The sequence below is a fragment of the Cupressus sempervirens genome, chromosome 9 (assembly GCF_028749045.1).
Source record: "Cupressus sempervirens isolate cs-2001-9-10 chromosome 9, ASM2874904v1, whole genome shotgun sequence".
NCBI classification, from domain to species: Eukaryota; Viridiplantae; Streptophyta; class Pinopsida; order Cupressales; family Cupressaceae; genus Cupressus; species Cupressus sempervirens.
The window spans coordinates 652,519,181-652,535,830 of NC_143126.1; the positions used below are offsets into that span (position 1 = coordinate 652,519,181).

The 16,650-nt window shown below is 36.3% G+C and overlaps 1 protein-coding gene across 1 annotated transcript; it reads right to left on the reverse strand.

Annotated features, from left to right (window-relative positions):
• Positions 1–11,826: 11,826 nt before the first annotated feature.
• On the reverse strand, positions 11,827–15,410 carry LOC149540423 (potassium channel KAT2-like). The gene is given in 9 exon segments (XM_089802684.1): positions 11,827–12,036; positions 12,267–12,359; positions 13,232–13,468; positions 13,573–13,890; positions 13,964–14,042; positions 14,604–14,627; positions 14,744–14,798; positions 15,162–15,243; positions 15,351–15,410. Coding segments are annotated over 9 exon segments (1,158 nt in total).
• Between the last annotated feature and the right edge of the window lie 1,240 nt (positions 15,411–16,650).

The following is a 16,650-nucleotide window of genomic DNA, read 5'->3' on the forward strand; positions in this document are numbered from 1 at the left end:
CTGGCAAAGGAGGAGGAAGAGGCATATCTAGTCTTGTCGGAGGTCGTGCACCTCCTGACTCTTGAGCATACTAGAAAAATTGGGGCACCTACTCTACCTCATCTAGCACCACTACAACATATACTACATAATAGTACACTACTCTTGCTGACTGTAGCCAAATGTCTTCTTGCTACTACTCTGGCGATCTTCAAGCCTCTCACTCTAGTTGCTCTTGTAAGCTATAGATCTCTTGATCTTGATATGATATCTTGGTATCCCTCACAACAAGCTATATAGTCATCTCTCCTAGCTATTTTTGCACAGTTTGAACTCACTCTCAGGATCTCCTAAGGGCATTTTAGGTCTGTGCTAGGATATCTCTTCCCCATGACTCAATAGCAGGTTGATCTTGCATTTCCTCCTAGCCCATCCCCTACTCTAGCTGCTTGACTTACTGCTTAGCTTCTATAAATATTATTTGTCTATCTCCTCTAATTTCTCCTAGGGATCCCATCTCACTATAAGGACATCTATGTCCTGACCCACTGCCACTAGCATCTAGATCTAATCTCATATGACAAGGATGAATAGGAATATGTTAGGTTCTTTGTCTAGGCTTCTCCTTCTATGGCTACTATAGTGGTGGTTGCAGTGCTCGTATTGGCTATATAGGTATAGCCATCCCTACTAGCTCTGTAAATGAAGTGAAAGGATGACTTGCGAGGTGTTTCTAATATGCTGGAGTCATCTCCCCATCTACTACCTATAGACACCTAAATCTGATTACATCAATAAGTAATCATATTTAGTCATCTCCTACAACATTATTGATTAAATATTTACTATTTAATTAATTAATCATCATCCCCTAGTTAATTTATTTATTTAATTAACTATAGTCCAATTGATAAAATCAAATGATCACCCAAAATCAATTTATCAATTAAATCCCTATTCCTCTATTAAATTGGATAAATCATAAAATATATTCAATTTAATTCCATACTCCCATTTTATTGAATAAAACATTTAATAAAATATCTAAAATCTTAAAACCCTATCCTAACCCCTAATCCAATGCACTCACACATACTAACCTCACTTAGCCACCTAACTAACCCATCCCATCAAAGCTAAATCACTTACTCCCTAACCCCCCTTCTAAGTTAATCCTAATCCTCTTCTAATCATGTGCACAATCATAAACATGGGTTAAGAATTGATAACCCAAGGCAAAGTCAACAAATATCTCCTCACCCTTACCCTCCAACATTTATGACTCTTACACCTCTCCCATCCTCACTCATGACTCTTACATACTCAACCACCCTCATCAAGCCTTTGACCAACCCTTATCCTATCCTCTCACACTTATCCTCCTTGTGACAAGTGTCACCTCCCCATTGGTGCTAAACAAGCACAATCCATGTGCTCTCTTTTGAGTGCATCCTGACCCTCCCTCACCATTTCATCATCTTGACATCTGGGCCCTCCATTTCTCCAACCCTTGGCCTATAAATTGAACCTCCTCCCTTCACAAAATCATCCATCCTCCATGCAAAGCTATAATGATATTTTGAGAGCATACACACTACCAAAATACCATTATAATGGCAAAATCACTCCATAACTCCATTGTTGCAACCTTATTTCACTCACCCCATCCACCTAGTTGAAGCTTGAGCTATACTTGTGAGCACACATACCTTAAATCAGGGAGAAATCTATTGTATCATTGTGTTATACCATTTGGAGCTTACCATTCTTGGTTTGCCTCCATTTGTGGTGATAACAAGTCAATCCTATCTTAAGTGTTTACTCATTTTAGTATGGTTAATGTTGTCCTTAATAGCTAGTATTCATGTTTGCACTAGTAAACTAGGTGATACACTACCACTGCCATGTAATCACACTATGTTGCAACTAAGTTGTACACATTGATCACAGAATGACCCAGGTCTAATCTCATCCACAATCTAGATTTATAGAGAACCATGCATACAAACAATACTCTTGTGAGATGTCTTGCAGTCAAACATATTATCACCATACTTATGTTAGTGAGAATCTCTCAATAACCTACAAAGAGTGTTGAATTAGTGGTCAAGATGCAAACATATATCCTTGCTCTAGAGGTACATCATCCCATGCCTCTATCTCTCTTCATGGTCTCCAAACCACTACTACTAGGTCATCTAGTCAACCTCTCCACTACTCAGTCTTCCTAGAGCTATCTGGGTCAACTATCCTTAATATCTACTTAGATAGGACTCTGGAGCCTGTCTCTCATTTGCAAAAATGGGTCTCATGATAAGTAAATGCTCCAATGCCCACACTTGAAGAACATAGACCTCGGAGGTCATGCTCTTCCTCTCATGATATACGATCTTGTGCATCTCATGGACCATATGGACAAGCATGTACTGACCCCATATGTAGTGCATTGGCTCATCCAACATCTATTGTAGTATCCTACCCCATCTGCACTCAAGTTTGTGTTGGCCTCTGTCAGGCATTAGAAAGAAGCTGATAAAAATATCCAATACTATGCCAACTATGAGTGGGTCTATATGTATTTACTAGTTCATCACATGTGATGGCTCTACCCATGATAAGGTCCTCCTAGAACATGACCCTCAATACTATTGTGCCTATTCGTGGCACTATGTTGTATACTACTCATGACCAGTGGAAGGGATATGTAGTATCCTATAAATATCCTCCAAGGTGATAGTCATCTCTCCCTAAGGCAAATGGAATGTGTTCATCTTTGAATGGAAATGGTCAACTAGTGCTATCAGTAGGCCATGATTCACCAACAATGTGGAAATCTGACATAGATATGATAGACTACAAGCATCAATGTGTGCCATGTCGACATCATCCAGCTATCGTATCAAGGCTTTGTAAGGTAGATAATGTGATCTAAAACCAACATCGGAAAGCTAAACTACAATCACAAAAAAAAAATGCAGACAATCACTCTTAGATAGGCAAAAATGATGAATGAAAGTGCAAAATATCAATGACAAATCAAATTTCAACCATTAAATTTTGTAAAGTACACTAGATTTTCACATGAGATTTCATCTTCTCATGCAAGACTACACTTTTTCACATGAAGAAACACATTCTCACGTGAGGAAGGTGAAAACGACTAGTGAAAACCCATCTTGTTTAGGGTTTTTTGCATGAGAGATGGGTATCTTTTGCACGAAGAAACCCAAATACCAGGCAAAGAAGTACTGACTTAGTACTTTGTCATGTGAAAGGTGATTGGAGTCACATGAGGAATGGCATCCTTGTGTGGGAACCAACATGAAAAATTTAAAAACACCCTCACATGAGGAATGGTATCCTCGTGTGGGAACCAACATGAAAAAATTAAAAACACCCTAAAAAAATGCTAAAATAACTCAAAATGCATAAAATTTGAAATGCAAAGCAAGATTATCAATGAATCACTAGAGGTCCATACTCCATCGATCGGTTGTATTGCCTAGAGTGCTCAAATTGATTCATATGTATAGGGACCACCATCTTTCTCCTCAGAGCTATCTTCACAAAAGACAAAAGCACAAATGAATTGAAAATGACCCTTTGGGCCATTATACAAGTTTTGACCTAATTTTTCAAAGTGCTCTAATTTGTGTGAAAATCACCCCTAGCTAATTTGGTTTCTTTGAACCCATTTTTGGGATACAATACGAAATCTGATACACATAAAAAGCTCAAAATCACATTTTAAAATTTTGGGACTGATGTGATCAAATGCTTGTGCAGTCTATTTTTCTGATACTTTGTGAATCTTAGAATCTTTTCAAATCACATTTTCTTCAAATTTTTCAAAATTTCTAAAAAAAGTAAATCCTAGTCAACTGTGGTCACTTTTGGTCAACTTTGGTCAAACTTGGCTTTTGGACCTTGAAATCATTTCAAATCAACTTCAAATTTTATTTAGACTTTTTTGATCTATCATATATTCTTTTGAATCTCATATTTTTTCAGTATCTTTTAGTATACTGCTTTGTATCACTATTATGTTATGTTATCTTTCGATTTCACTCTCGAGGGGGAGGATGATTACATCATTGAATCTTTCAAAACTGGCTTCAACCTAATATGAACACTATGTCCTAATCACTAGGGGCATCTCATCACTTGGGACATCTTTATTCCCTCTATCTAGTATCATATGTCATCTATCTTATCTTTTAATCAGATGATCAATCTTATAATAGTCTTGTAAGCGTTCAATATAGAGGTATTGGGATAGTCTAACCCCAACTCTTGAGGATCAAGCCTCATTTTGGGGATGATTCTATGACTCATGATAGGTCTTGTTATCTCTTTCATGGAACAGTATTCAAGTGTTCTATTTGGACTTTGGGGGCTTAAGCTTTGGTCTAGAGATAATTCCAAATTCTTGTTGAGGGTTAATATTTGTTCTAGAGGTAAACCTAACTCTTGTTGAGGGTTAAGCTTCATTTTGGAGATAATCCTAACTCTTGCTGAGAATTAAGCTTCCGCTAATACATTTGAGACCATTTTTCGACCATTATTGGTCGAAAATTCGACCCAATTTTCGACCAAACTTCGACCAACTTTGACGTCAAAATTTTTTTGATCGAAATTTTGACCAACCTTCTGGTTGGTTGAAATTTTGACCAATACATTGGTTAAAAAACCTCCATAGCCATGGTGCAAGTTCTACCAGGAATTGGTCAAAATTTTGACCAATGAAGTTAGAAAATTTTGACCAATAAAGGTAGAAATTTTGACCAATGAAGGTCAAAAATTTTGACCAATAAAGGTAGAAATTTCGACCAATAAAGGTCAAAAATTTTGACCAATAAAGGTAGAAATTTTGACCAATGAAGGTCAAAAATTTTGACCAATGAAGGTAGAAATTTCGACCAATGAAGGTCAAAAATTTTGACCAATGAAGCTAGAAATTTCGACCAATGAAGGTCAAAATTTTTGACTAATGAAGGTAGAAATTTTGACCAATGAAGGTAGAAATTTCTACCAACAGGTAGGTGTAAATTTTTTTTAGGCATTCTATAAAACAGTCACATGCCTTGCATATGATATGACATTTTGCATGCATCCTGCACTCTCTCATCCGGCTAATGATGGATTACGGAGAGTGATCCGAAACCATGATGCTAAAAAACACACACAATCAAATCCAAAATGAACTTGCATTACAAATGGATTGTGGAAATCTAATATTGTTAATTTTGCATGCATGTCTACTAGGAAAAATATATGTTTAAGTTGTGATTGTCTTGGTAGACATGCATGCAATTTTACCATAATCAGATTTCCACAATCCATTCGTAGTGCAAGTTCATTTTGGATTTGATTGTGTGTTTTTTAGCATCATGGTTTCAGATCACTCTACGTAATCCATCATTAGCCAGATGAGAGAGAGTGCAGGATGCATGCAAAATGTCATATCATACGCAAGGCATGTGAACTATTTTATAGAATGCCTAAAAAACACTGACTGTAACTAATATGAAAAATATATAATTAGTTATATGATTGAGACAAATCATGTACCAGTGAGTTGGTCAAAATTTTGACCAGATAAATTTTGACCAATGGGTTGGTCAAATTTGGTCAAAAATTGGGTGGAAAATTTGATCAATGAAGGTCGAAAAATGAACCCAAATGCACTAGTGCAAGTATGCTCGCCAAGTTGACTCTTTGAGTTTGGTCATCAAGTCACCCCACCAAAGTGCCTCATCAAGGTCAGTCTTTAGGTCCACTCATTGAGCTTACTTACCAAGTCATCTCATCATGTCATGTCTCTAAGTGGCCTCGCTAAGTCGGCTCGCCAACTTGCCCCACCAAGTTGCCACTTTAAGCCCACTCACCATGTTAGATCGCCAGGCTGACTCCCCAAGTCAGCTCGCCAAGCTAACAATTGAAGTACACTCACCAAGTTGACTCTCTAAGTTCGCTCACCAAGTTTGCCCCCTAGGCCAACTCTCCAGGTCAGCTCACCAAGTCACCCCCACCCAGTCACCTCAACGAGTTGACTCATTAAGTCAGCTCACAAATTCAACTCACCCAGTGGTTTTACCACCTTGACCCAATAAGTGGGCTCACTCAGTGTGCTTACAAAGTTTCCCCATAGAGTTGCTTCTCTAAGCTCACTCACCATGCAAACTCACTTGTTCGGCACACCAAATTGACACTTTAAGTTTTCTCATCAAGTCACCCAACCTAAGCGCCTCATCAAGGTCAGTCTTTAAGTACACTTAGTAGGTCAGCTCACCAAGTCACTTCATGAAGTCGCCTCACCAAGTGGCCTCGATAAGTTAGCTCACCAACTTGCACCACCAAGTCGCCACTTTAAGTTGACTCGCCATATCAGCTTGCTAGGCTGACTCCCATAGTTAGCTCGCCAAGCTGACAATTCAAGTACACTCACCAAGGCAACTCTTTAAGTTCGCTCACCAAGTACACCCCTTAGGTCAACTCTCTAGGTTAGCCCACCAAGTCACCCCCACAAAGTCACCTCAACAAGTTGACTCTTTAAGTTAGCTCACCAAGTCTACTATTCAAGTACGCATGCTAGGTCAGCTCACCAAGCCGACCAAGTCATGTCACCAAGTTGATTGTTCAAGTACACTCACAAAGTTGACTCTTTAAGGTTGGCTTGCCAAGCTAGCCCACCAATTCATGTCACCAAGTTGCCTCACCAAGTCGGCTCGGCCACATGTCCCACCAAGTCCCCAAGTCTGCTCGCGAAGCCAACAATTCAAGTGCGCTCACCAAGTCAACTCTTTAAGTTTTCTCACCAAGCCCATCCCCTAGGTCAACTCTCTAGGTCAGCTCACCAAGTCACTCCCACCCAGTCACCTCAATGAGTTGACTCTTTTAGTCAGCTCACCAAGTCCACTATTCAAGTACGCTCACAAAGTTGACTCTTTAAGTTCGCTCATCAAGTCACCCCACCAAAGCACCTCATCAAGGTCAGTCTTTAAGTCTGCTCACCAAGTCACCACACCAATTTGACTCACCTCTCGCCTCACCAAGTGGACTCGCTAAGTCAGCTCACCAACTTGCCCCACCAAGTCGACTATTCAAGTATGCTCACCAAGTTGACTCTTTGAGTTCAGTCATCAAGTCACCCCACCAAAGTGCCTCATCAAGGTTAGTCTTTAGGTCCGCTCATCGAGCTTGCTCACCAAGTCAACTTGCTATGTCGCGTCTCTAAGTGGCCTCGCTAAGTCGGCTCGCCAACTTGCCCCACCAAGTTGCCACTTTAAGCCCACTCACCATGTTAGATCGCCAGGCCGGCTCCCCAAGTCAGCTCACCAAGCTGACAATTGAAGTACGCTCACTAAGTCTATTTTCGATTCGTTGTCTACAGCTTAAAATAGGAATACATCTACTAAACAAAATACAAATCACTCAACAAATTTGAATGTGGTAGAAGAGTGATCAACAACATAGTGAATCGAGTCTATAGGTTTGTGGCATTGATGACACTTGCTGGTTTGAGAAGAGATTCAAAAGGAGGCCTGGTTGAGGATGCATTTCAATAGCAAGCAAGAGAGAAGACATGATGCATGCATCACTTTGATGAAAAGACTGGCAACGAATAACATGCAAACAAATGCTTATTTTATAAACTTCAATGAAATCTATTTTCTCCTAATCAGATCAAAAGACTGCAAGACATCACTCAAGGCATTTGCATCATGATCTTAGCCAAATTAAAGGAAGTCATTGTAATCAAATTACTTTCTTTCAATATAATGGGAGGAATCTCCTTTCACAACAATTCACCAAAAACAAAAAACTCAAAACATGTAGAAAACAAAAAGTAGAGAATGCCATTTAAAGAACTTTTTCAGTGTGCTGAAGAAAGCTAGTAGGCGATACAGTATAGAACTAGATTAAACATATACCCACCATTTTAATCTCAAACAAGACATCCACTAAATTGTTATCCTATTTTAAAACAAAATCAAGATTCATGAAACTACCAATTTAAAAGGTTCATAGTGCATTCTATCCATTAAGAAAAGTGCATCTTGAGATAAAATTGTTTGAAAAGTAACCTTCCAAAACATGTGTAAAAATATCTGGCAAGCTTCAGACCCAATAAGAAAAGCAAGTTTCTAGTTGCTCTTAAGAGAGAAGATGCCTTAAGAGAGAAAAGCAAGTTTCTAGTTGCTCTTTTGAGTCTGCCTATTTTCTCGATGATGATTCTATTTGTAAAATCCAATGCAAAATCAACTGTAGCATGTTAATGTAATCAAAAGAAACTTGACATAATTTTGCCTCCAGAATGGCTTTCATGTACACGCAGCTCAAAAGCTTTGATTGATAACAATTTGCACTTAACATAAACAAAACAGAGAATGGTATGGATTGGATAAAAGAAATAAAAGCTACAGTAGCCAAATCATTAGAACATCCACCACCCATGGAAATAGACAGTGACTGCTTCTCTGTACTTTTATGTCTCATTTGATAAAATTTGAACCCATCATCCAAAGAAGAGTCTTGCTTATCAACATGATGTACTTGGAGATTACCATTATCTCTACTTGTCTGATAAAAATATTTGGCAAGCTTTAGACCCAATAAGAAATAATCATCCCAGGCCTCAGCAATTCTACCAAAAAGATCTCTGTGCGCACACAACAAAGCCAAAAAGACAGAAAAGTTCTTTCCAAACACTTTATGGCATAATGTAACAAGGGAAGGAAAGTTTTCCACTATTTCCTCTGGCATTGCAGATACTATGGAGGATGCAAATGCAGTTGCTGCACCAGATTTCCTCTCACAATTTGTATTCTCTACAAGTGACAACACTTGGGAAAGAGATCGTTGAACAGTAGGATTGCCTTTTCCCAAAAAGTGAGTATCTATTGATTCCAAACTAGATCGCACTTGCTCTTTGGATAATATGCCTTGGGAAAAATGAAGCAAACTTCTAAATGGACTCCATTCACAAAGAAAATCTCCTGAACCATGATCAGATTGATATACTTGATTGATTTTTGGAAGAAAAGTAGTCACAATTGTGAAAGATAATGACCTTGAATTAGCCTATGAGAGGAAATATCCACTTGTCAACATAAGGATCTGACTTCAAACTCAGAATGAACTATATGAGGAAGAAAAAATACACACCTGAGCTTGCAAAAGAAAGTTCATCACATTGGCTACATAGAATGAAATCATTGTCCGGTGGGCAAGCTTCTGACTTTTGGAACTTGACTCGACAACTCGAAGGCACTTTTGTAAGACACTGATCACAAGAGGGCTAAAATGTGGAGGTGAAAGATTTGCATAATTTTTAATGAGTAAGTTATTAATAAAAAATAAAAGAGTAAATGAACAGACAAGAAACTTTATTATACAGGCCCAACTAATAATTTTCACTTTTCAGAATGAAATTGTGGTTGGTGTCAGACATTTGTTTTCCATAATTCATTGTGCATCAGAAACTACTCATCAAAGGCTAAGAAAACCATGTAGTGTTTGGAACTAGGCTGTTATTTTCTTCAAGTCAAAGGGATGAAATCATTTGAAAGAAAAAAATTATTTTTTTAATAAAAATATAATTAGTGCTATAGTTAAACCCAAGACAGACAAGTCATTCTATGATTCTAGATATTTTCTAATAAAAGAAATAGACAGACATGAAATGGGAGGTATGGGGCATAAAACAATCAAAAGATGCTTCTCATAACAAGAGAGAACAAGTGAAATTCACCCTGATGAAAAAAAGATTACTTATTCTTCAACTCTAGTAACTCAGAAGAGTAAGAACCTTCAGTATTGGAAATTGAAATGAGCAATCTTATTAGTCATTTCACACAGGCTAATGACATAGAACATGAATTTCAAGACACCAAAACATTTGATGATGAAAAACACAATTCATAAATAAAGAATAAGGCAATGATGGAACTTGTAAGCACTCTTAAAAATAAAATACAACTGAAAGTAAAGTGTACCAGAGAGATGCATATTCTGGATTTGATTGTGTGCCACATTTTTGCATCAACATTTTGAATCACACTCAGTGATCCATCATCAAGATGAGAAGAGCTATAGGAGATAAAACAAATTTGATTTTTAAAGGTTGTCTGCTTTAAATGTTCCCCATAGACAAAGGAATATGCCTATTTAAATGTTCCAAAAATTATATTTACGAATTCATTTTACATTAAATCTAGATTCTACATTATACTAATGATTGCATCAATAAAGTGAAATGATTAAGTCGACTAGAAGGAGAATATTGGTTTAGTCTGGACATAGTTGGCTGTAATTTTTGGTGCCTCTCAATTTCTTCACCAAAATCTTGGTCATCGTCCCCACAACCACATTAGAGGTCACATAAGTAGTCCGTCAAAATCTTGGTCGTTATCTCCATAGCGGCTTTAGAGGTCATATAAGAAATGCATCCCATGTCAATTGTTAATTTCTATTTTTGACAACATATTAATATTATTAAAATGGATTTAGTTTAGGACTACCTCCAAACCTAAGATTTGTTTCAATCGGGAGAGCCACTAAACTAACCAATTTTATGAATAAAGATTCATGAATTCAGAGTCTACTTGCCAAGAGGAAAAACAATAAGCTCTGATCCTATAATCTCTCAAAAAAATAAAATTCTATTAAGTTATATGGTTGTTACAACAAGCACTCATTAAACACATTCAGCCAAATGAATTTTCTGAGAATAGATTTCTGTTCTCCAATGAGGATCAAGATTGTTTGAATTTTCTAAGAATAGATTTCTATTCTCCAAAGAGGATCAAAATTCTTTAATGCTGAATTCTACGGTAAGTAGTTTGTGCCCTCTATTAACCAATTTATGCAATTTTTAAATACCAATCACAATTTCCATGTTTTCCTTTTAGGGAGCAAGATTTATTGTCACTTTCTTATAGAAGATAAAATCATTAATGTCCACTGTAATAGTCACTACTGTCCAAGTTGACATCATCAAGTGCCAACTCATGGGCTTCTAAAACTATAAAAGGGAGAGAATCAAATGGATTGAATCATCAATTGCAATTTGCAGTATATTCTTGAAAGAAAAGATGTCGAAGGCAATGGGAGTTCTAATTTGTGTTGTAGTGGTGATGAGTATGTATAATGTGCAGGCAATAAGTATGCATTTTGTAAAGGTGGAAGGTGCATTATGTTGCAATATGTATGAGGTGCATAGTAGGGTCAGCTCTTGTGTTTTGAATGGAAGAAAGACAGAGAAACCAAATGGCCAAATGGCTCTTTTGTTTAAGCATTGTAAACGAACACATCTAAGCAATCAAAATGTAATGCCAAATTGCTAGAATCTACCTACTATTTGCAATAGTTCCTCCAGTGATGAAGGCAAAACAATCAATTTTCCACGTAATTTATCTGATTTCTGAGTGCTTGGATGAGATAAGTGTATTGTTACTCTTTTGGGTGGACTTGCAACTAATTGAGGATAAAAAGAGTTGGAGATTGAGTTAATTTTTAGATCCCCTATTGCAGAATTCATGCTCATCTCCCATTCAAACATGCCAAATAATGAATGGTGAAAATCATCCAATTTTTCAATATGCTTATTCTGGAACGAATTAGTTACAATGCAAATGATTAGTATGGCTGCTAATCAAGGGGACTGTTATACTTTATGGAATTTATATTAGGTTTTGTACTCTAAGGCTACTTTGTTCGTTAATAAGAATTTTATAGGAAGAAATCTTTTACGAGGGGATTCAACCTGTTGATATGATTTTTTCCAAAATATCAGTTCATAAGATCAAAAACATTGGCCCATTGTTAATATGAGTAATAAATAATTTAACTAACTAGAGAAGCGAAGCCATTATAATCTGCATCTTTAGATTTGGATCCTCTTTTCAGAAGTTCTTCCATGAATTGAACATTCCCTTTTGAAGCTGTATAATTAAGGCCTATTGGCAATGGAGACTTTGCATCACTTTCTGTATAAGCAACTTGTATTTCAGATGGCAAATGCTCTAAATTTTTTCCTTTAAGCTGCTTCAGATGCTGTTGAAAATGAGAGAATGAAAAAATTATCTTCACCATCTTGTAAGAGAGGGTTTGTTATTGCTTCCCTCAATATGCCTAAAGAATGCAGCTTCATGGTTTAAAAAAATGTTTTCATTAAATAAACTAAATAGCATCAGAGCAGGAATCATACCAAATAGTGTCAAAGTAGGAATCATGATAGATGTGGAAAAGGAATGCAAGATTGCGAGAATGTAACTTATAGCTACTCTAGAAACAACTATATATAGCTCAAATGGGATGTCATTCTGGAGAATTACATCTTCTCTAGGAGGAATGTACTCTGCCACCATCTCCATCACCTGTAAAGAGGAATGCACATAGAGATAAATGCTTACAACTTTACATAACTTCAATATGACTAGTATGCAAATACCCACAAGTGAAAAAGATACAAGAAATTGAGAATAGTAACGATATAAAATTCATTTCAAATCTCAAAAACAAAATAGGGGAAGAGATCTAGTAGTCACCACATGGTCATTGATCATGAGGAGGGTTTTGTGATAGATACTTCCTAATTGTCACTTTTAAAAAGTTCCAAAAATTGATAACATATATATTAATAGCTGATTATACATGTACTAATAGTTGATCACACACGTACTAATAGTTGATTATTTTTTATCTTTCTTGGTTGCTGATTGGTCCAGTTGTGCCAAAAGTACTATTTTTTGGGTGAGGGGCTATTGGAATATGGATGAGTGTTTTAAAATGACACTTTTCAATGAATTCACACTCCATTGCTTCTAAGAGATCCCAAACATAAAACCTTAGCTTTAAACTCTTGAGTCACCTACAAAGCTACATTGGAAAAATCAGCATAATTCAACTTACAGCTTAGGAGATCTAAGTGCTCAAAATTAACCTAGATGGCTATTAGATCTCTTCCCCTATAGAGAACAGTTCAAATTAAATTGGTATAAGAGGTAATCATTAATCCATTTATGAGGCAAAGCAAATGATTGTTATTTGTAAACCTTACAATCTTATAATCTTACATATTCTTTCATTCTCTTAGCATTCTGATTAATAGATCATAGAATGTAATTTGAAATGTTGATATAAAAAATTACACAAACTAAATTCTAAAACAATTAAATGATATAAACATAGATTGTGAAAATCTCTAAACCCACACTAACAAATTTTTAGCAAAACGTGATTAATTTACCATCTGAGTAATGAAATCATCTGAAACTCCATGAAAGAGATAGACTTTCTGCGTTGTTGAGTAAAACAAATGTTGAGCTATGGCAGACTGAATTGCCCTGGGAAGGCCTGCTACAGTTTGCTACTACAAAGCTTTCATTTTGAACTTGAGCCTCATATGTCCAAGAATTTGTTCTTTTAGTGTATGTGGCAGTCTGTTTCTATCACATAAATCTGAGGTAGCATTCGCTGCATCTCTCTATACCCCATCTAACATAGCATTCCATTAGAAATTACATAGAAAAACAATATACTAGGTTATTAATATGCATCCTAATTAATACTATTACTGCATATACTTACAAAGTTAAATGTTCTTCGAGTGCCATGGACACCAAGATTGGTCATATTGCCTATCAAGTAGGCTTGTAACCCAAGATTGAAGAGCATGTATGCTATAGTGAAAACCATTTCTCTAGTGTTCTTAGCATGGAGATCTCCATACCCAATAGTGATTAAGGTTGTTATAGACCAATACATGGAGGAGATGTATTTAGTCCAGAGGCTTTCCTTCTTGAAGTTTGGGTATGTATTACCAATCCAGGAGCTTTTGGGGTCAGGATACCACCGTGCTAGTAGGTAGTAGAAACACCCACCACAATGGACAACAAAAAGAGTCACCTGGACCATCACAATCCCATATAATTATCCTTGTTTAAGATGCAACGGAATCAAGAAATCAAATATCAATCACAGAGATGTATTGACTCCTTATACAAATAAGCTTTATGCATCTTGTCCAGAAGTAATTCAAGTGCACGTATTTCTCTAACCTACATCTCAGCAAATAATTTTCCTAAGTTTTTTGCAGTGATCTTCAGGTGAACTTTTAGTTATTCAAAACCTTTCCAATTAATAGCTAACGCCTTAATAGACTTGAATTCTATTTCTGATTTAGGAGATTACTGCAGCAAGTTTTTTATCTTAACAAGAAAAGATGGAACTAATTGCAAGATTCTTTTGAAAACAATTAGGCAGATTGATTACATTTGGGCATGTAGTTACTTAATCCATGGTTAATAAAATAAATATTTGACACATCCTTTTTTTGATGACGGTTCATTGGAGAGATCTAATTGTAATAATCATACACTTCTAAATTCAATTGTGTAAGATCTATTATATTCTATGATCTATTATAGAAATAATATGAACAAATTATTACGAACTATTTAAAAAACCTCTCATATTTTTAAGATACAATCGACTTAAAAACTTGATCTCAGAAAAACACTGCAGTTAAATCTCCAATTAAGTGCAATTCTATAGAAAGGGAAAGAATGTGCAACTGTATATTCTATATTCTAACTATGGGTATGAAGATAATGAAATACCTGGAAAATAGTGCACTAACCCTCCTCGAACACCATAAACTTCATGATGAGGATTGAGTAGATAGGAAAGAGAGCCCACATTTTCCAGAAGAAGCTCGACCAGGGTGTAGGGTGCAGATTCGCTTTCAAGACTAGCCCACAGTTTCTTGTAGCCGTAGTAGGGGGCAGATTCACTTTGAAGACCAGCCCTAACCTCTGCAAAAACCATGCAAAAATTTAGAGAAAACCTAAAATGAAACCGGGTGTGAGAAAGACCTAAAACGACAAATGGTTTTTTCCTTTGTGGATGTATAATTATATGTGAAAAAAAAGAAATTTTTTCCTTTACATTTTGACCACCCTAAATTTATTTAGTTGATGGTCACAAATTTTAGTCAAAAAATGAGGTTAAATGTAGCAGTGAAAATATGTAGGGGCAGCCTCAAAGTGAGGCTACTCTCAACACTCTCAAACCAAACCTTTCTTAGATAGTCATTTTAAAAGATTGCTGAACTTGTTTTTTGGATCTAAATTTGAAAGACATCAAACCTAGGCTTAGCAAGCTTGTTTTTGAGTGACCCGCTCCTAGTACCCCAAACAATGAAGCTTCTGAGGCACTAGATCTCTGACCAAGTACTGCATTCATCTCAGTTTTGATGTCCTGTGCCATTGTATATCCTCTAATACATCAGTATCCTTACAAAAGGGCCTAATTATATAATTATATATAAAAGTTAACAGAATTGAACAAGAAAAGCATTTACACACCTGTGGGGCTACGGGCAGCTGTTGATTATGCACTTGGACCTGCTGGAGAGCAGCGGACATTTTACCTTCAGTGCTATGTAAAAATTGTCTATACATGCAACATGCAAAATAACAAGGAACTAAGGCCATATATACATGGTGAGAAATACAATTTGGAAAGAAAACTCTAATCCAAATGTATAATCATCAAGCAAAAGTTTCAGCTCAAATGAAAAACCATTATACTAGAACCAAATACTAAAATTCAATTCACACTTTCTAGTTGTAAATACATGAATTAGTGTAAGTTTGACATAGAAATTTGTGCTGAGAATTTATATACCCTGAAGGCTACCCAGGCGTGTTTTATGCCTTTAGCATTGTTGTTTGGTTTGCATACAATAACTGACCAACATTATCTCCAAATCTTTGTGAAATCAATGTACCAACAACCATACAACTGTCTTTTAATGATGATTTACAAAATGAAGTCACACATTTTATGTGTTTAAATTAGTACCATTGTTCATACTATGCACTAGTTTGATAAGTATTCAAATGGGTGCATAAACTAATCAAACACCTTAAGGGATCCATCATCCATGGAATCTCTCGGATGAGGTAGCTTTAGTCATTCCTTGTACATTTTTGTTGCAATGGCATTTTCTATCCCTGGGTTCTGCCAGAGGAGAGGATCATTACTGACCAACCCATTAGCAGAGCCATTTAACAAACCTTCTATGTGTTGTTGTTGTTGTTGTTGTTGTTGTGCTTGCCTCTGCAACATTTGCATCAATTTTTGCCCCTCTGCAATGTGGCTATGAATAAATGCTGCCTCTTCACCAAAACTTTAACTGGCAAATTTTAGGGAATCCATTCGCAAATTAAAACTTAAACCCTTAACCATCCTCCAGCTCCTTCACGCGCTTGGTCAAATGATTTTTTATTTTAAAGTTAAAGCTCGTGTTGGTCAAAATTTTGACCAACATGTTGGTGTTGGTTGAAATTTCGACCAACACAGGTTAGATTTTTAAAAAAGAGAAAAATTTCCTTCTACAATCTGACCAACCTAAACCTTTTTAATTGATGGTCAAAAATTTTAGTAGAAAAATGAGATCAAATGTAGTAGTGCAGTTAAACACTTTTGGCAACTCTGAGCCATCTTAAAATCATACACAGTGGGAATTATTTGAAACTGAAGTAAAAGGTTGGTCACTGTCTTGTTATTTCCAGGAGGATTTCATTTAACTTGATTAAGTAGATGAGTGTATCTAGATCTAACAAAACCATGTAGTCCAGAGGAATCTAATTTTAAATAGAG